We start from the raw sequence: 21,873 nt of genomic DNA on the forward strand, positions 1-21,873 counted from the left end.
ACAATCACAAGCATTCCACACAATCAAGCAACGTCTGTCAACAGCTCCGATTCTTACATACTTTGATCCCAAAGTAGCGACAGAGGGTCAGGGTGATGCGAGTGAAAAAGGACTGGGATTTGTCTTACTGCAAAATGGACACCCAATCACATATGCTAGTAGAGCTCTAACGCCAGCTGAAACGCGATACTCACAGATTGAGAAAGAATTACTCGCACAGATTTTCGGTCTTGAGCGCAACCATGAATATACTTATGGCCGACAAATGGTTTTATGGACTGATCACAAACCACTAGTCTCCATATCAAGGAAGCCGCTTGCAAATGCACCAAAACGCTTACAACGACTCCTACTCAGGATGCAAAGATATGATGTAAATATTCAGTACAAACCAGGTCCTGAAATGTATCTGGCAGATACGTTATCGCGTGCATATCTGAAAACCAGTAATCGCTCAGCTGTTGAGGAAGAAGTAGAGAGTGTGCACATGATTGATACAGTACCAATCACACACAAAACCCATGCACTGATCAAAGCAGCAACTACTGAGGATGAAAGTCTACAAACTGTCAAACGCTATCCTCAGCGGTTGGCCCGAAGACAAACGACAACTTCCTACAATCGCTCATGCATATTACAGCGTACGGGATGAACTATCATATCAAGATGGAATCATTTTTCGCGGAGAACACTGTGTTAATCCTAAATCAGCTCGTCCACGAATTCGACAGAGACTGCATAAGGCACACATGGGTATTCAAAGTACACTTCGCAGAGCCAGAGACACAGTATATTGGCCAGGCATGACACATGAGCTCACTGACTACATATCGAATTGTGAGACATGCAACACGTACCAAGCAGTGCACACAAAGGAACCTCTGATCAATCATCCCATACCAAGCCACCCTTGGGAAAAGATTGGAGTAGATTTCTTCACGCTGGACAGCAAAGACTATTTATGCACTGTGGACTATTATTCTGATTACTTTGAGATTGATAGCCTACCACATAAGAAGGATGCCAAAACTACAGTCAAACGCCTAAAGCGTCACTTTTCAACGCACGGTATTCCGGCTTTCATCTACTCGGACAATGGCCCCCCTTTCAACTCACACGAATTCGCTAACTTTGCAAATGACTATGAATTTCAACGGGTCACCAGCTCACCAGAATGTCCACAGAGTAACGGTAAAGTAGAAAGTGCTGTTAAGATCGCAAAGACACTACTCCGAAAAAACGCAGATAGCAACGGAGATGTTTATCAAGCTTTGTTGGCATGGCGAAATACACCAACTGAAGGAATGGGAAGCTCTCCAGCTCAAAGCTTTTTCGGAAGCGAACGAGAACCGGTTTGCCAATCTCACCAAAGCTACTCAAACCAAAAGTGCAGAGTGACGTCAAAGCAAAGAAACAAGACAAATAAGCTCGTCAAAAACGTCACTATGACAAGAACGCAAAAGAACTGCCAAAGTTAAAGACAGGAGACACAATACGTATCAAACCAAGCGCGAATCGCACAAACAGGCGTTGGGAAAAAGGACAAGTACAAGATCAAGTGAACATCAGGTCTTACAAAGTAAGAACAGAAGATGGACGCGAATACAGACGCAACAGAAGACATCTCAAACTCAGTTCAGAATCTTTCATACCGCAACACGAGATTCAATTTCCCACAAATGCCCAAGACGAGTCAACAAAGGATACGACCAAACAAACACAGAACGCGAATGGAGGTACTCCACGAAACACGGAAAACACAGAAAAGACTACACCACCAGAGACAGAATTGACAAACATCAGACAGAGCACTCGAGAACGTAGAGCGCCAGCATACCTAAAGGACTATATAACTTGAACTCAAACCAAATCAAAGACATCACAATAGTTGATCATTAAAGTTGTTTATTGAGTTTGTGTGTTATACATGTACAAAGAAGGAAAAAGTTTAAGGATCCAGTCTTGGTTGAAAGTTAAACCTGTTAAACTTTCGGTGAAAACCAACTGTGAAAGTTTTGTTCACTTAGTAAGGTTTTGCTTTTTGCAAACTTGTTGTGTTTATTACTTGGTTTGTTAAAGTTTGGAGTTCATGACAATCTTCTTGTTTACTGTTAAAAAAAGAAGGATGTTACGTTATATGTTATACCGCCCTCTTGTGTTGGTAACTATAGGCAGTTGCCACGCGGGCAGCCATCTTGTATTACATGTGATTCCTGAGAGTTAGAGAACATGACCCAATGATACTACAACAGAAATGTGTCTTTTGTCTCTATTTATAAACTATAAATAACAATAGCGGCATCAAGTAAGTCTTGAAAGTTCTCAGCAGACTGGTTGATATCATCGCTGATGAAAGCTGACCAAGGGACGAGGTGGACTAATTGTCGCAGGTGGTCAAAATCACCGCGATGAGTTTGTAAGAACGATCGAAGAATTGCAGGGCGAGGAGCTGGTTGGATGGAGCGAAAGATTATCTGTACAGCAAAATGATCGGAGCCACAGCAGCCTTAGACCAACATAGTCTAAAGAACTGTTCAGCCCTGGAAGGATTCAAAGACAAGCAGCTTGCTTCACCACAAATAACTACAACAGAAACTTGGGTACAGCCACCAGTATACTCAACTGAACTCGGCTGGAAACCACTTCATATTAATAGAAGGACAGCTAGAAGACTAGCCATGTTCTACAAACTTGTCAATTATTTACTTGAAATCCCTCTTAAAGATTTTGCACAACATTCCACTCAACCCTAAAGAAAACACAATCTTCAATTCCAAGAAATTTGTCACACAACCAAAATTTATGGCAACAGATTTTTTTCCCGCCACCATCAAGGACTGGATAGAATGCCTTACACTGTAGTGTGATTTCTAGCAACTCATAGACATCATCAAAGGCACTCGTTCTAAACACTTCACAAATGAAGCCATCCCATCCACACAATGCGCATAAATAAGCATGTGTGATGTGTCTTTAGACATTTTTTACTGCTCAGCAACACATCAGTATGATCAGTCCATAAACATTCATCGACAGTTCATAACATGTTCATCACGGCTGTTCATGAACGGTTCATCCTTTTAATTAAAGGCAGTGAACACTCTTGGTAATTACTCAAAATAATTATTATTATAAAACCTTACTTGTTAATGAGTAATAGGGAGCTGTTGATAGTATAAAACATTAATGTGAGAAACGGCTCCCTCTGAAGTACATGTAATGTAGTTTTCGAGACAGAAGTAAATTTCCACGAATTTGATTTCGAGACCTCAGAATTAGATTTTGAGGTCTCGAAATCAAGCATCTGAAAGCACACAACTGGGTGTTTTTTCTTTTATTATTATTATATCTCGCAACTCCGACGACCAATTGAGCTCAAATTTTCACAGGTTTGTCATTTTGTGCATACAGTATATTCAGATACACCGAGTGAAAAGTCTGGTCTTTGACAATTACCAATAGTGTCTAGTGCCTTTAATGAACATTTATTTGACTTTTTTGAACTATTGTCCATACTCCTTGAACTTATGCTCAATTTAATTTTGGGAGTCATGAATTTTCATGAAAGTCCATCTAAACATTCTTTGCAGCTTATGAACTTTAAAAGAAATAATAATGACTCCCCAAATTAAATTGAGCAGAAGTTCAAGGAGTATGGACAACTTTCTGTAAAAAACTGTGAGACTTCATTACAATAAAAATGGATTCTAGATGCTCATTGAAGAAGATTCTTGCAATTTTCGGGAATGGATTCTTTATACTTTCAAGTATATTTGCAATGAATGTAATGTTGGAAAATAAAGCATCCAATGAACTTTGCCCTGCATCTTTCAATTGGTCAAAAGTTGTTGATGCTTGACTAGCCTCAATCCAAGGCTACATGTATGTGTAGCACACATATTTTTATGTAAACCGCAGCCGTGTGCCACATTTGTGCATCAATTCTTTACCCAGCTTGTAAGTGTACCGATTTGGAGTCTAGCCTGAAGCTTTTAAATAAATTTGTAATTATCAACATGCCAATCATGGCAGGTGGAATATTGGTTAGGTTGGACACATGTGTTTGGTGTCCATTGGTGGGTGGGGCCCTTAGATACTCACTACACAGAGCACCCTTTGGTCATGTACATGTACATGTTTTTACATCTGAAATTAACTCTCTCGATCGAGGCCACATCAACAAATATCAAAACTTTTATTGAGTTTTTGGTATTATTATTGAAATTGAGTCTTCAGGAAAAGTAGAAAAGATACATGTATGGTGACCCAAATAATAAATGTAAATTTTGATTTTTCCTCTGCTGAATGCTGGCAATGCCAGGCAAATATACATAACCAATACATGTAGCTAACTTTAGACAGAGCTTGCATAAAATTATCAGGCCTACAGTAATATGTACAAATAACAGCTGTGAAAATTTGTGCGTTACAGGTTTTTTTTAATCATTTGCTCAAGTGACAATTGACATAAAGAAAGGGCAATTGTTACTTCAGTACATGCCAAAAGTACACCATGTACAATGTACCATGTCTACACTATAGGCCTATAATTGTTGCACGCTGTGACGGGATCCATGGCGTTTTGTACATCCAAGGGGGAAAATGGTACCTGAGGCAAAGCCGAGGGTGCCATTTGCCCCCGAGGTTGTACAAAACCTAGGGACCACCGTCACAGCGTGCAACAATTGTTTTCTTATACCTTGGTAACATGATTATTCCTCTTCTCAAAGTTCTGGGGTCATCTTCAAACATTTTTTACGACAAAGCAGATAAAGTGTTCAAAACAGAAACAGCTATTCACTGTTCCCTCAAACCGGCGGCCTATTCGTACTTAGCGCTCGAAATCAACCAACGGTGGAAACGATCAAGGTAATGCACACCGGTTGACAAAACTCATGTTTCCCACTGCGCCGTTTTTGTTCCACGTAAAGTAATTGGTTCTCGACCAATCAAACTTCACAATTTGTTACAGAGGTATAACAATGAAACATCTCTTATGTGTACAGGTAGAGGAGGCAGTGATGGAGATGTACGTCATGTTGAGAGAGATATTGATGAAGCTCAAGTCAGGGTACCTCTACCTGCTCGTCGTAGAGGAAGAGCTGCCAGGGATAGAATGATCAGACAACCTGAAGAGCAAGGTTGGTTCCAGGCAGAAACGTAATTAATTAGCCTTGTCTACAATATTTTCCCAAACCTGCATTATTCTAAACATAGACAATGGGAGGCAGTTACCTTTTTCGCAGCTTTATTACTTGTATAGTACACATATGCACTATGCAGTCAGTAATAAATGCTTGTAATTTAAAATGACACAACAATACACTGTAAAATAGGGACTGTGGTTTCCCGTCTACATTTTATGTACTAGGCCTGGGCGAATAATTTGAATATCCGGTTAATGGCAAATAGTTTTTCCCAACCCTAATCGTGAATACCGTTTTAGACGTAACCGGATATCCACAAGGGGCGCGGATATCTTGTAATAAACCGGATAGTCCTCTAAATACAACCAAGAAACCGGATTCCTATTATCCCTGATCGTCGGGTCGTCGACTGATAGGAATGTTTTGTCGGAATCCTTATGACACTTCTATCAAAACAGCACAAAACAGCATAAAATAAGTATTTAACTATCCCCCCTTCCATAAAGAGTTAAAACAATGACATTTCCAACGTTTTTGTTTGAAAGATAAGCGAAAGTTTTCCTTCTACACATAGAGTCAATGAAGATATCAAAAGAAAAAGCGAATCGCTATCTTGAAATTAAATCTGGTTATTTTTATGAATGAATCGAGTGACACTGTCTAAAACTAATATGTAAATCTGCCCATACAATTAACGACCAAAAAGGAACAGCGCCTCTTGCGGCAACCCCCCCCCCCCAAAAAAAACCCCCAAAAAACACATTGCCTTCTAGCGATCGTGGCGCTCACTATTAAGCAAGTAAGTACTGGGGACAAAATGTTTGAATATCGGGTTAATTTTGGATAGTGGCCAGCGGTTAACCGAATACCAAATTTCACTATTCGCCCAGCACTTACATCATTGGACTATTACCAGGAATCTTCTTGAATGCCACTTATTGCATCAGATGAAGTACATTGTACCTGTGAACTTTATTATCCAGTCATGTGCTGTTCAATGTACACTGTGTCTCAAGTGCAAAATAATTTAAATTCATAAATACCTCCGACAGTTTCGCTATTCCTATTGGTGGAGAGCGCGTCACGTGGGTGTGTATAAACCTTTGTTTATGACCGGTATAAAATGTTGAAACATGTGCGTTACACGCGAGCTTGCACCTGTGCTTATAGACAGTTTCTTCATACCTTTTGGTCGAGAGCAACGGCCGGGACAGTTGTGCCACATCACGTTATACGCGTGACGCCCACAGCATTCCCTTATAAGGAGTTGTTTACCCAAGGGCGGCGGAGGGCCTTACCGTTTCATTGCTGGAGGGGTGTTGTGTTGAAAGAAATCATTGAACAATTAAAATTTTTGCATTTATTTTACTTTTTGACCAAAAGTGTTGATGTTTTTTTACCGAAAAGGTATTTATGAATGGGAATCAAAGTGTGTTGAATCGGTTTTCAACTAGTGGTTTAACACAAAACCCGTCGAGGCCTGGTTCTTGATAATTTACCTCGACTTCGTCTCGGTAAAATTATCAAGAACCAGGTCTCGTTGGGATTAAACCACTAGTTGAAACTCTCTTCACCACACATTGATTCCCTTATTTAAAAAGTGAATCAATTTTTGGCATAGCACTAATTGTACACTGGACTTCCATTGTCTTCATAAGGATACTTTGGAGACCTTCTTACTTGAACAATTGAGGTTGGAAGCCAGGGAATCGGTCTTACTGGCCCAGATCATGTTCCGATAAAGTTCCGATAAAGTTCCCAGAGCTGGAGCCTAAGAGCAAAAGAATAATTTGCATAATAGACCCCTTGAACTGACGCCACACACTGCTGCTGTCTGTTTCATGCTTATCATGCTTGTGGGCAATTCCAAGCAAACACGAACATGACATAAATAAAATCAACTTTCTTTCCAATTAGAAGTTTTAGCTAACATGTGAAATCAATTTACTTTTAGTTGTTGACAAGGAATAAACCTAATTTTGACAAATAAGAACTCAGCTTGGGCTCCATACATGTACATGTACATAACTGTAATGCAACTGACCGTAATGTGACTGACCATGGTTTTGACATATTGTACATGTATATATGTACCTTAAAGTTCATGTTGCTGACCATTTATAGGTATCCTGTTGGATAATCATGTACAGTGTGTAAGAGTTGTGTGTTACATGTAGTCAAATGTAGTAAAACTTTTGCAAGGTTTTTTTAGTAAGAGGAAACTTTTGAATTGTGACTTCTGTATTTTTTTACGTCCTTTTTATGTAATAATGCGACTGACCGCTTTTTACAATATTTTCACATTCAGAGCACACAGCCCACAACATTTCTAATATCATCAACTCATAGTCCTGCTAGACTTGAGTGCTGCTTTTGAGAATGTTGATCATAACATCCTTCTCTCTCGGCTCCAGAATCACCTTGGCATAGAGGACACAGCCCTATCATGGTGCAAATCGTATCTCCACAATAGAACTCAGCATGTATGTATTGGCACTGCGATATCCGACCCTGTTGTTTTGAACTACTCTGTGCCACAGGGGTCGGTACTCGGCCCGCAGTGGTTTACGCTGTACACTTTAACGATTCGTGACATTATCCTCAAATTTAATCTGAATTACCATGTGTACGCAGACGACACTCAGCTATACATCACGTTTAAATCTTCTCAAGAAAACGCCAATGCATCTATTGCAAGACTTGAGAAATGCATCCAAGAGATTCGACGTTGGACACCACACAACTTCCTGAAGTTAAATGATGATAAGACAGAGTTCCTGTTATTTGGGTCACGTCAACAGTTAACTAAGGTTTCAGTGCCATACATCTCCATCGGTGATGCTCGGATAGCTCCCTCGCTGAAAGCTCGGAACTTGGGGGTTATTTTTGATTCATCGATGACACTTCAGCCACACATCAACAACATTGTTCGTTTATCATCATATCACATCAGGAATATAGGTAAGATTCGCAAGTACTTGGACAAAAGTGCCACTGAAAAGGTCATTCATGCATTTGTTACTTCTCGTCTTGACAACGGCAATGCTCTTCTCTACAGTCTTCCTAACAACCAGATTTCCCGACTTCAACGGCTCCAAAATACTGCTGCCCGCATTGTGACACTGTCTAGAAAATCCTGTTCTATCACCCCCATTCTAAAACAACTACACTGGCTCCCTATCTCTCAACGAATCATCTTCAAGCTGATGCTCATTGTCCACAAAGCTCTAAATGGCAAGGCTATATTTCTGAACTGCTTCAAGTTTACACTCCATCAAGGAATCTTCGATCAAGTTCCATGCTTCTCCTTATTGAACCCAAGTCTCGACACTCATGGGGTGACAGGTCTTTTTCTTCAGCTGCGCCACGCATCTGGAACTCTTTACCACTTAATCTTAGATCTTGTCTTTGTACCACAACATTCAAATCTCTTCTCAAAACTTATCTTATGTCACAGGTTTTCAAGGACTAATTTTGTTGTGTCTGTTTTGTTTTGTTTTTGTTTTTGTTTTTGTTTTTGTTTGTTTGTTTTTTTGTTGGTTTTTACTGTGCCTTGAACACCCAGCAGGGTGGATACATGCGCATTACAAGTCTTATTATTATTATTATTATTATTATTATTATTATTTATTATTATTATTATTAATATACGTTTTGTACTTGTGGCCTAACATGCTTTGATCATCACAAATGCCAAAACTGATCGCTAATTTCAAAATCCATTGCAAGGTAGCGTTGGATTTTGGATAACGATCCAGGTGTCTTGGCAGAGCAAGGACATCCAATCAATGGAAGAACATTTTTATTGTATTAACTCCAACTTGTAACTAACCTTGTGCTTTTTATACAGATGTCATTGAGCAGCAAGAGGAGGAATATAATTATGATACTGGTAACACAAGAAGGATAGGAGCTAAGAAAGCAAGGAAGCTTGAAATGAAAGAAGAAAAACGGGCACAAAGAGAGGTAAACCAAAAATTTGAAGCTTTGTTTGATGGCAATTTGATATTGGGCATGTTGTATTTCACATGGCTCATGTACTGTAATTTCCTGCAAGACATGTCTTATCAGACTATCAGAGGTCTTTCTGATTTCAATTGAGTTCATTGTGATGATCACTGTGCGATATTTTACATACTACTAGGAATACCTTTATTTCGTCCAGGGTACAATGTAACTCTACTCGGAATAATTAAGACCTGCATCGTTCACATTGTGAAGTTTTAGAAAACAAGCTTCGATAAAACAGTGACTGGCCATGCTGCTGCCCACAATAGTAATATGCCAGCGTGAACAAAAATAATACAAAATCTTTTAGTTTAACAAGTAACATCCAATGCTGCACAAAGCACACTGCTACAGTGTCAAGTCATTTTTTGTATGTAATCATGGAATAATGCATGGTAAATTTGCCAACAGAGGGTGTACGTATGTACACAGTTCTTTTGCCATAAGAGAGTAACCTTCTTTTGCCAACAGAGGGTAAACCTTCTGTTGCCAACAGAGGGTAAACATTCTTTTGCCAACAGAGGGTAAACCTTCTTTTGCCATCAGAGGGTAAACCTTCTTTTGCCAACAGAGGGTAAACATTCTTTTGCCAACAGAGGGTAAACCTTCTTTTGCCATCAGAGGGTAAACCTTCTTTTGCCATCAGAGGGTAAACCTTCTTTTGCCAACAGAGGGTAAACCTTCTTTTGCCATCAGAGGGTAAACATTCTTATTGTATAAAGCAGTATTTTAAGCGGTTCTACCGTCGCTGTATTGTGCATGCAAAAAAGGGAGATAATAAAATAGGAGTAGTCCATTCATGGGGAAAATGTTTAGAAACATTAGTGTGTCGCGCTCCTTGTGTAACAAGATCAACCATAAAGCTATGTTTCTAGAAGAAAATTTTTACACAAATTTTAAAGCCATTATACACTTTCGGTAAACAGTATTGTCCAAGTCCCACACTTTGTGTATCAAAACTTATAATAACATAACAAACCTGTGAAAATTTAGGCTCAATCGGTCATCGGAGTCGGGAGAAAATAATGGGAAAACCCACTCTTGTTTCCGCGCGTTTCGCCGTGTCATGACATGTGTTTAAAATAAATCTGTGATTCTCGCTAACGAGAAATTATATTGTTTTAATGTTTTCTCTTGGAACAATATTTCAAGAGAAGTCTTTCACCATTACCTTCTGTATTAAAACCCTGTAAATGATTTGTAAATCTGTGAACTTTTTTTTATTTTTCTGTACCCAAAGTGTATAATGGCTTTAAAACGAAAAACCCAAACAACAGGAGCAATGGTACAAAAAAGCTTTGATCTCTTACTGTTACAATGGTAAGTATTCTTACACTATTACAATGACCCTCATAATGACAAATTTGTGATAATCAACAATTATACTGACGCCTGGTTTGCGATCGTGGTACAGGGCCCACACAATCTACTAGTTCTCTCTTAAACAGTTCATCAAATGCAGTGATCGGTAACATTGGTGCAGGCTTAATTGCATTCCCACTATGAATAATATCAAAAATAATAGTAATAAAAATAAACAATATGAAAACGCAAGAAAATTAATCGTACAGCGTGTACAGTGTTCATAACCAGTGAAATGCAGTTTTAATAATCCATTCATAAATACCTACGTAAGACAGTTTCGCTATTCCTATTGGTGGAGAGCGCATCGCGTGGGGGTGTTTAAACCTTTGATAATGACCAGTAAAAAGTGTTGAAACATGGGCATGACACGCGAGCTTGCACCTGTGCTTATAAGACAGTTTCTTCATTCCTATTGGTCGAGAGCAACGACGGGGACAGTTGTGCCACATCACGCGATACGCGCGACACGCACAGCAATCTCCTTATAAGGAGTTGTTTACCCAAGGGCCTTACCATTTCATAGCTGGAGGGGTGTTGTGTTGAAAGAAATCATTGAACAATTAAAAATTTTGCATTTATTTTACTTTTTGAACAAAAAGTATTGATGTTTTTTGACCAAAAAGGTATTTATGAATTGGATTGTGTGTTGAATCGGTTCTTGATAATTTACCTCAACTTCGTCTCAGTAAAATTATCAAGAACCAGGCTTCGGCGGGTTAAAACCACTAGTTGAAAACCTCTTCACCACACATTGATTCCCTTATTTGATAACCTTGTTGTCACTAAAAAGGCATGTGAAATACCCCAAAACATAGCGTTTCTGTGTACCATATCCAACAAGGTTGAAGGCTGAATTGGATGTGGAAGACGGTTGTGCTATACAGGGTGCACGTACATGTATGTTAGTAAAAATTGACTCACTTTCTGAGATATGGGCACTGTACTTCTATTTGTTGCACTAGTCTGCAGAGTGCTGGTGAGCTTGTTAAAACTAACATGTGTTAAAGAATTTTTGTAATAAGCAGTTACTCTTGAATGTACATTTGTACAACTCTGGTACAAGTATCTGGAGAAAAAACAAACTAACTTGAAAACTGTTTAAACAGTACCAATGTACTTGTATCTTTCTAATTAACAGCAAGATCTAGCGGACAGGGAAGAGAGCAAGAGACGTCAAGAGATTATTGAGGAACAGAGAATAAAGGATGCAGAAAAAGAACAACTAGCACAACATCAAATCGTAATGTTTCACTTTTTCACTTCTTTTTTAAAACTATTTTATTTGGTATTATTTGTTCCAACACACTGGATTCAAACTGCCTCACTGGGCTAGTGGTAAGACGTCTGCTCTAGCAGAGGTAGTGCTTTCTGCTCTACCGGCCAGGCTTCAAATTTGACTCCCATAAATGGCCGACCGTGTTAGTTTGCAGGGTAAAAGGAAAACCACGCAATTTCGAGGCAAATTTGTGTGGATCATTGTATTCTACTTTTTAAACATCTTCCAACCATATACATTTTTATAAAAAACGGTTAGGAATGCTTTTTATTGACCAACTCGTCCGATCCAAGGCAACGTGTTCCTTTTAAGTTTCACTTTCCAAGGAGTCATTAGTGCAAACTATACTTGTGTACAAGATGATATGTACCGCCCCTGCAACCGCCTTCAAAGTTTGACAAGTTTTATTTTGAGTTCTAAACATGCGATAAAAACAGCACAAATGGTTGCAACCTTCAAAGGTCGGAAGTCCTTTCCACAAAGCATGTAGGAGTAGGTACTTTTTCTCTGTGTGGTTGGGACCATACATACATACATGTACAATGTATCGTGCGCGCATGTACATGTACACAGAAATGGCGAACTTTCGCTGCACTTAGAGGCTTTTTGCATTGAGTGTCTTGAGGGCTTTACAAATATCTTTATATTATTATTTGTGTTCTTACATGGAATACCAAGGGATTTAGGTACAGAAGTTATCTGTTGTTAACAGTGGTATTTTAAAAGGTTGTGATTGTTTTGATAAGTCATGTGACCTTCGTTTTTATTATAATGTTCAAAAGCAGCCAAATTTGATAATTTGTATAGGAACTGTTCTTCATTCCTGTAAAACATTTGTAGTCATGTTTTGGTCTATTTCGTAGCCAAACACAGCCTATTTGTCCCTTTAATAAGTGTCACATCCTGCAATAACAAAAAAAAGCATAATGATGATGACGCTTTTTGGTGGTTCCTAAATGTGTGGTCCATGTAGGAAGAAGAAGAAAAGAAGAAGAAGGAGGAACAGGAACAAAAAGAACTTGAAGAATATTGTGCACTCAAGGAAAGCTTTGAGGTCCATGAGGAAGGATTTGAGAAAGTACTCGATGAATCTGAGGTAAGTTCAACTCACTGCTCTTTGTCTAATATCTTTGTGCATGTTTGTTTGGGACTAGTTTCAAATAATATATTAGCTGAAGATCTCAAGAGCTCCTTTGGATGGTCCAGGGCTCTGTCTAGAAATTCACACTGGTGTATCAGGGGTTTTATCAGCTAAAACACCTTGCCAAAAGGTCTGGATGACCAGTCAAAAATATCCGCAGCGGTACTACAGAAATATGAATATTTTTTTGTTATTTTAAGGTTCGAATAAAACAGAAAAAAAAACATTCACTCGAGGTTTGGATAAATTGTAAAGAATTCACTCAAATGTGCGACCACGGAACGCTGGCAAACTTCCGATCACGTACACAGCTCAAGATCCCATCATGCAACACACAGGCTTGTAGACTTTATAACTTCAGGTGTGACAATAACTGTTAGAAACAATGAATGCTAGAGGGCGTTTCAGAACATTGCGATAGCGTGAGAATAAATGCCCTCTATTGGTGAAATTACGCTTGCATACAAAACTAGTTTCAACCGCCTTGGCAAGCAAAACACGCACAATCTGTCAACAGCCTGGTCAACGGAGCAGAGTTCCATAGGAATAAAGTTTATCGTACAGATACAGAGTATTTTGTGTACCAGGTGTCTCAAAAAAAACTATACACTTTTGAAATGGCTGTCGAATAAAAAATGTATGATTCTATCCTAAGTTTAAAAAAAGTCTAACTCTTTATTTAAATTGGAGCCATTTGATACATAACTGTTTCTTTTATTTTTGTCTCCTTTTAGTCTCATAATTTACTACAGGAATTTATAAGCTACATAAAGATGAAGAAAGTTGTACTTCTAGAGGACCTTGGTGCAGAGTTTAACATGAAAACACAGGTAAGGTACTTTCAACCTTTTTTATTGAGGGTTTTCCATTACTGTCCACTCAAGGTGTGAGATAAAAAGGGACTACATGTACCTGCCTGACACTTCACGGAGGCAACGGAGGTATGCCTCTGTTGCCCCTTGCCATTGCCTTGGTGCCCTTGAAATGCTCCAGTAGAAATTTACAATTTCCTCATAGGGTGCCCTTTGCCAAAGAGAAAATGCCTTGGTGCCCTTGCCCTTTCAAAAACGAAGCATACAGGCCCGGGAGTAATACATGTAGTAATTACAGAAACTTATTTAAAAAGTGCAATATTGCCACAAAACAACCTCAAACTGCTTTGTACACACAGGGGGACCACAGCTGACTTATTGACAATTGTGCGCCATCCAATACGTTCCTCCGCTAATCTCTGCGAGGTGCTGAATGTCAAGCCCGTCCACTCCTGGATGTTGCCTTCCCATCATTTCCTTTGCCTTCCTTGTTTTCTTTTCCCAGGGACTGTGCTTTATAGTGTGGTCTTTGAGAGTCCTGTTGACTGGGCGATGTGACCATCACCTTGGTTTCCTTATCTCTGTTGTTGCAATGAGCTCCACGTATGGTCCTATGGCTTGATGAATCCTATTTCGTACTTTGTCATTGGTGATGTGGTCTGTATATGAGATTTGTAGGGCCTTTTGGAAACATCTCATTTACATAGCCTGGATTCTTTGTGGAGGTCTGTCGTAAGGGTCCACGTCTCACAGGCATTTAGAAATATTGATGTTACCAGGGAGCGCATTAGTCTGATTTTGGAGCTCAGACCAGTGTGTCTGTCTTTCCATATGACTTTCAGTCTTTTAAGTGCTTTTGTTGCCTGTGCGGTTCTAAAAATGATTTCTGATTTGGACCCTTTGTCTGTTCGCACCAAGGTAATTGAAGCCGTTGACAGATTTGAGATCTGGTCCATCTTGAAGTTTTTGATGAAATGCCACTCCCATGGTTTTTCATGACCTTAGTTTTTTTCTGCGCTGATTTCCATGCCGCACGCTCACGATGTTGTGTCCAGACATTTTGCAAGGTTGGTGAGTTTGTACTCCGTGCCGGCCAAACCATTGATGTCGTCAGCAAAACAAAGACTTGTGAACAATCTGCCTCCTATTGTGACAGTTCCAGCATAATGTCCAGCGCATCAGTCATAATTCTCGTGGAAGATGTTGAAGAGAGTTGGTGAGAGTAGGCAGCCTTGTCTAACATACATATTTATAATGCGCCTTTTTCAAAGGATACAAAGTGCCAATTATTTTTACTCCAAGGTGAGTGGGATGAAGATTTTAAAATTATGAGACCTAATCCTTAGCACACAATGGTTTACATGGTGCTACGGCGCATACAGCAGCCACAGCCAGGAACACCGGGGCGAACCCTTTCTGTTTTCGATAAGTGCATGCGCTGGGTTCTTTTACATGTGTTACACAACACATGGGACCAACGGCTCTTCGTCCTATCCGAGGGATGAAGCAATGGTTAAGTGTCTTGCTTAACATGCTTAAGGACACAAGCATCGCGGCTGGGGATTCGAACCCACACTCTGCTGATCAGAAACACCAGAGTTTGAATTCGGTGCTCTTAACGCTCGGCCACAACACCTCTAACTCCTACAGAAGTGCGGAACCAATCACCTAAGTTGCCGTTGCAGAGCACTGCACTCATCAACTTCTCGTAGAGCTGTTTGATGACTTGGGTTAGGTTGCTTGTGACATTTGTTCATAGGGGACCACAAAACAGCATGCCAGACCCTGTCAAATGCCTTCTTAAAGTCGACAAAAAAAGGTGGTATAGGTTTTGTTGGTGCTGTAGATGTTTTTCGCAGATGATTTTTAGGTTGAAGATCTGTTCCGTTGTACTTCTTCCTGCTCGAAAACCTGCCTGTTCTTCTTGATGATGCTCTCTGCCTGTGGTTTTAGTCTGGTGAGAATTATCTTAAGCATTACTTGGCTTGGGTGGCTGATTATGCTGATAGTCCTATAGTTCTGGCATGGTTGAAGATTACCTTTCTTGGGTAGGGTTATTACAAGTGACTTGGTTCATGTCGCAGGCCATTCACCAGCCTGTCTGCCATATCTTGTTGCAAATAACAGTGAGGGTATTCACCATGGCTTCGCCACCTGCTTGTATAAGTTCTGCACAATACTCAGTCCAACATTTCGTTTTGTCTTGTTCTTCAGTAAGGCATTTTCCTGTTTTGTCTTGTATAGTCGAGCCTCGTGTTTGTTTAGAGGAAGTGAGCTTTTTCACCATCTGGTAAGCCTTTCTCGTGTTGTTCCTCAGATTGCCCTCAATGTCTGTGCAGAAAGCATTTTAAAGCTTTTTAGAAAGCATGTCAAAGCTTTTTAGAAAGCATGTCACTGCTTTATCCAGGTTATTTCATATCTTTCCAAGACTGCCCCACTTGGCAGGTGTTCCCAATGTGAGCTTTTAATCGCAGTTCACTATAAAAGACCACACTAAGGCCTCATTGCAGTAAGCCTCATAAGTGTTGCCAATGCTAACTTGTGGAAGGTTTCTACTAAAGCAAAAGCTGAATCAAGAGCTGAAGTGGACGATCACTGTTTTGTTATGGTTGAATTGGCGTTTGTTCTTACAGTGTAACTGACTCTATGTCTATCATACAATTCTCGAGACACTTGATAGCAGTTGTGATGTCCAAGGGCTTGAAGATAAGATATAATTGGATGTCATTGGTGTAAATGATGTCATTGATGGAGTGCCTTTTCAATGATATTGCTGATACATGTATGTAGGAGCTGGGTGTAGAGATGAACAAAGATGCTCCACACACATAGCCTTGAGGTTCACCCTAGTAGGTCATATGAGGATGCGATATCACTGATGATCACAGATTGAGAATGACCACAGAGGTAAATGTATACTGTATGACCAAAACCATGTTAGTGCAGTCACAGATATACCATAACGATGTTCAAGACAGTTGAGCAAGAAAGTGCTGTCTATTGTTATCAAAGGCGGGGCTCAAGTTCAATAGAATTGCCTCCTGGTGGTACCTATCAATAGCATAAAGAGCATCACTGTGTATACGCAATAGAGCTGTTTCAGTTGAATGTCGGGTTGGTATGCTGATTGAGCTCTCCAATACAGATTTCCTTGATTTGCTGCATACAATGTCTTTTAAGAAGTTTTGACATGAAAATGATAATTGACACAGGTCTTTAGTTCCCCAGAAGGTTTGGATCAAGCTTTAGCATCTTAAATCAAAGGAAGGACACTGTTAGTTTTTAAAATGAGTTGTGAGAGATGAGTTTACAACATCTGTCAAGACCGATAGTTGCTGCAGCTTTTGAGAAGTTGGTTGGTCTTGGATTGAGCGGTCCAATGCTTCTTGAAGATTTGAAGAGGCCCTGTATTGTATATATCCTCAAGGTAGTCTTAAAACTCATCATCAAGACTCTGTGGTGAATCATGAGAAGGTACATGTAGTCTGGTAGCTGCCTTGCTGCATTTGGATTAGCTAAGGAATTAACAATCTGAAATAACTCCTTGCTGTCACAGTTGGTAATCTGTGAGCTGTGGTAATTGCGGTTAGACGACATTTGTTGTAGATCCTGCAGTACTACCGGTAAGTATAAATCTGTTTTGCAACCTCAAGGCCAGAGCTTTTGTAATTATCCTCAGTGGTCTCTAATGTTATTTCAGAGAGCGAGCTCATCCAAGTACCATGGGCAGTTTGGCCCGATAGGGATGGTTTTGGTCACCATTGGAGCATGGTTATCAAGGTGTTCATGCAGTGTTGAGTCAATGGTAATTTGTTCAGGTCAGAGGTACGTACATTACCCGGTATACGTTTGGAGGACCTTAGAGACGAGTGATATCAGCCATGAAGCTTCCAAGGTCAATATCACTCAGCTTCCTTCAATACCGTAGGGTCTTCCTCACAGCAAAAGGACGTTGAAGCTTGAGATGGCACTTTAGGTCGGGTGGTGAGAAGGGAGACAGCAGATTCTTTTGCAATAAAAAAATCACAGTGGATTCCTTGCATGTGAATTAGATCAAGTGTGTGATCGGATCGATGTGTGATCATGCTGCTCTGTAAGATGGAAGAGGTCAGAAGCTTTGCGATCATTGGGTATGTTCACATGCAGATGGAAGTCCCCAAACAATACAATTTTGCCAGGAACAATAACAGCTGATTCCAGTAGTGTTGAACGTTCATCTAAGAACAATGCTGACGGTAGATGCAGGTGGTCTATACATGTAGATATTAAATAACCTAAGGCTGGACAAACTTCTGGAACCTGTTACATTCATGTATTTTATTGATTTGAAAGACTTGGATTTTTTGTTGGATGCGGGTTGGTGGCCTGTTTGGTATTTTGTTTATTAACCAGACATACACGGATCAAGATCGTTTACAACGTTGGATAGAGTTATTTTACCATTTTTTTCAAAACAGAAAGAAAAACAAAATTCCTTTTTTAAATAATTAAAACTGTTTTGAAAAGTTATACATGGTGGTCCTATTGACATTGTGAATTACATGTAATGTCAACCAACCTTGCTTTTAAGGAGTATGGACAGTTTGTGAACGAAACAACACAGCAACACACAGGACATTGTGAGTCCCCCCCCCCCCCCCCTGCAAGATTTGTTTTCAACCAAATCACGCCCTCGAGCAGGCAGGAACTACATGTTAATTAGCCTTCATCCGATTTGTTAGTTGTATTCACAAACTTAAGTACATTCAGACATCTTTACCTTTTTAGGACTAATTGTATTATTCCCCAAATAGTTGAAACCATCATGTGTTTCTACATGTAGCTGATGAATCAGCTCCAAGTAACAAGGCAACAATTTCAAGATGTAGGCCTAGGGTAAGATTTGTGCATTCAAAAGTGAAATGGATACTTGCCAAGTCTAACAGCTGAAGTATGTTTAGAAGCATCGCATGAGTTCAACAACAATTAAAAAACAGGAAGATGTTTTAAAAAGAAATAAAACATCTGAAGATATGTACACAGAGGCCAGATTCATAAGCAGCAGAAATCCATTATAATTCAACCAATGAGACTTCTGTTAAAGGAAGTGATCGGACTGTCTTTAGACCTTGTAATGAAGTTCTACATGACACTTGAATGGGTGATGTGTCTGTTTGCATTTCTGAAATTATTGTTTGAATTGGTTTGCAATTTAGCAGATCCAGTGGTTTATTAAATCTGAATGAATAAGAAAACATGTATGTGTATTTATTATTGCACAGTGATGTATTAAAGTCCTCTTGCTGGTCCCTATATATCCTACGTCAGAATTTCCAATGTTTACTTGAGCATTACACATGTTTGTGAATAAAGGTAGAACATACTGTGGGTGATCATTACATAAATACATATGACATGTTACGTAATCAATACAATGTTTTCACTACAGGATGCAATTCAAAGGGTGCAGGAGCTTCAAGATCAAGACTTGATTACTGGAGTTATTGATGATCGTGGAAAGTACATTTTCATTTCCCAGGATGAGCTGGAGGGAGTGGCTAGATTTATGCGCCAGAGGGGCAGAGTGTCCATCAGTGAACTTGCAGAAGCTAGTAATACATTAATTTTATTTAATACGGGAACAAAATCCACTTTAAAAGAAACACTTGTAGCATGAGTTCAAATTGCAGAATTGAATTATTCTCAACCAACTTTTACTGAGTAGAATAACACACTGTATGTTTAAAACAAACTAATGTTTCATGGTGTTTGTATTAAATTTAGTGATCAAGTTAAAGACGCTGGACACCATTGGTAATTGTCAAAGACTAGTCTTCACAGTTGTGTATCTCAACATATACATAGAATAACAAACCTGTGAAGCTCAATCGATCGTCAAAGCAGCGAGATATTAATGCAAGAAAAGACATCCCAGTGGCACCATGGTCACTTGAAGTTGTGTGCTTTCAGATGCTTAATTTCAAGACCTCAAAAGCTGTGTTCGCAGTCGCACTTGATTAATATTTTTGGTAACTTATAACCATGACGCTGGGTAACATTCCGACGGGTTAACTTTCCCAATGTCCGCACTTGGATTTATTTCACTCGGGTAAACTTACCGAGACGACCGTGGGTAAACTAACCGAGCTGGCCCCCTGCATAACCTTTGACCGCACTTTTTGGTTTTCGGCTCGATCTTTCGCAATTATTGTTAATCTAAACAATTCGTTATCAAATTCACCGTCCGCTTTTTTTTAAAAACAAATTCCACTTGCTAGCATTGAGGCCATGAGTCATGCTCTGACACAAGGGTCCCATTATGCGGCTAGGAAAACCTGCTACACTATTTTCTGCACAGTCTGGCTCTGTTGTGTTTTTATTGCTTGTTGTATAGGGGGTGCGGTGCATAAGGACATAAAGGGACCAATACTCGGCTAGCTTTAGTACAAACAATCTAGCGGTTGTTGACTGCATTTCCCTAGTACTGCTGTACAAATCGCCGTCATATTGAAACTTTTGATCGCAACTTCTGAACGGGTCAATTCTCAAACTTATAAACCCGTGTACGGGAAAATTATTCCGCGTTTTTCTGCTTTAGAGTTGCATTCCTGATTTTTGCTACATTGAATAGTTCAATAATCAGGAACTACTAATGACAAAACATGTCGGCTTTTTAGGGTCATTGACAAATAGGAGATTTAACCGAGGCGTTGCATCCGCATTGGACTCTGGCTTGGTTAAACTGACCTAGTCAATCTTCCTGGGCACCTTTGGCTAGGTTAAACTACCCATTCGGGTCGGGTAAGCTACCTGGGAGGAAAACTTCCTGGGATGTTCGCATTGGACTTAAAATGGGTAAGTTACCCATTGGCTCGGTTAGTTTACCCAAATTAAATCAAATGCGAACAGGGCTTAATTCTAAATCTGAGGTCTCGAAATCAAGTTCATGGAAAACTACTTCTTTCTCGAAAACGACGTCACTTCAGAGGGAGCTGTTTCTCACAATGTTTAATACTATCAACCTCTCCCCATTACTCGTAATCAAGAAAGGTTTTATGATAAAAATTATTTTGAGTAATTACCAATAGTGTCCACTGCCTTTAAGGCCACTTTAACACACTAATGGTAATTATTCAAAATAATTGTTAGCATAAAAACTTTATTTTTTGAGCATTTAAGTGGAGAGTTGTTGATAGTATAAAACATTTTGAGAAACGACTCCCTCTGAAGTAATGTAGGTTTTGAGAAAGAAGTAATTTCTCACTAAAATATTTGAAATTGAGTTTGAGACCTCAGCTGAGGTCTTGAATCCAAGCATCTGAAAGCACACAACTTGTGCGACAAAGGCGCCCTTTTCCCCGTTACTCCCTCTCAACTTCAACAACCAAGTGAGCACAAATTTTCACAGGTTTGTTATTTTATGCATAAATTGAGATACACCAAGTGACACCAAGACTGGCCTTTGACAATCACCAAAGGTGTCCAGCCATCGATTTCCCAAAGAGTTAGGACTCGTCTTATCTCAAGTTAGAACTCGTCCTAACTTAGGATTTACTCTTAAGGTCTGCATGCTACAGTGCAGGGTTGGAACTAATCCTAAGTCATAAGATTGATCCTTAGTTAGGAAGAGTTTTTTTAAATCGATGGCAGTGCCTATAAAGTCTGTAGTCCTAACTATGTAGCATTATCAGTTGTATATTATTTATAGCCAGACACCTAAGCAAATTGATATGCATTTGCAATGCTTACATTTAAGTGCAATCTGACTAGAGCAAGAACCAAGCAAGAAAAGCAACTTTATCATTGATTATAATTGGCAGGCATGACACATAGCTCTGCGAACCAGGAAGTTTACAAAAGTCATCCTACTTTTGTATGTGCCTTCCTATTTTGATTTGATGCAACATGATTAGGTTGAGGGTCACTCACTGCGTAGTTCCCATTTATAACAAACCCTGTTTTTATGAATCTAAAGGTATTATGCTGGTCAGTGACCTGCTTCTTGAAGATAGAAGAATTTATCTATTTGGTACATGGGTATATAGAGAGGTGTCAACAAAAAGTTTTGAAATGGGGAGTATTTATCCCAGCTTGCAAATAATGCTTTTACTGGGAAATGTACACTGCACATGGTCTTTCTGGGCT

General features: G+C 39.5%; 1 protein-coding gene across 1 annotated transcript in view; it reads left to right on the plus strand.

The window, feature by feature from the left end:
- LOC117294869 (DDRGK domain-containing protein 1-like) overlaps positions 1–20,553 on the plus strand; it is a 33,961-nt gene extending 13,408 nt beyond the window's left edge. Inside the window, exons 2-7 of the mRNA XM_033777410.1 lie at positions 5,007–5,141; positions 8,998–9,113; positions 11,659–11,760; positions 12,770–12,892; positions 13,672–13,767; positions 19,178–20,553. Of these exons, the coding sequence (XP_033633301.1) occupies positions 5,007–5,141; positions 8,998–9,113; positions 11,659–11,760; positions 12,770–12,892; positions 13,672–13,767; positions 19,178–19,405 (800 nt within the window). The 3' untranslated portion in view covers positions 19,406–20,553. The remainder of the gene's footprint in view (positions 1–5,006; positions 5,142–8,997; positions 9,114–11,658; positions 11,761–12,769; positions 12,893–13,671; positions 13,768–19,177) is intronic.
- Positions 20,554–21,873: the final 1,320 nt, after the last annotated feature.

This window comes from Asterias rubens, chromosome 9, assembly GCF_902459465.1.
Source record: "Asterias rubens chromosome 9, eAstRub1.3, whole genome shotgun sequence".
Classification (NCBI taxonomy): domain Eukaryota; kingdom Metazoa; phylum Echinodermata; class Asteroidea; order Forcipulatida; family Asteriidae; genus Asterias; species Asterias rubens.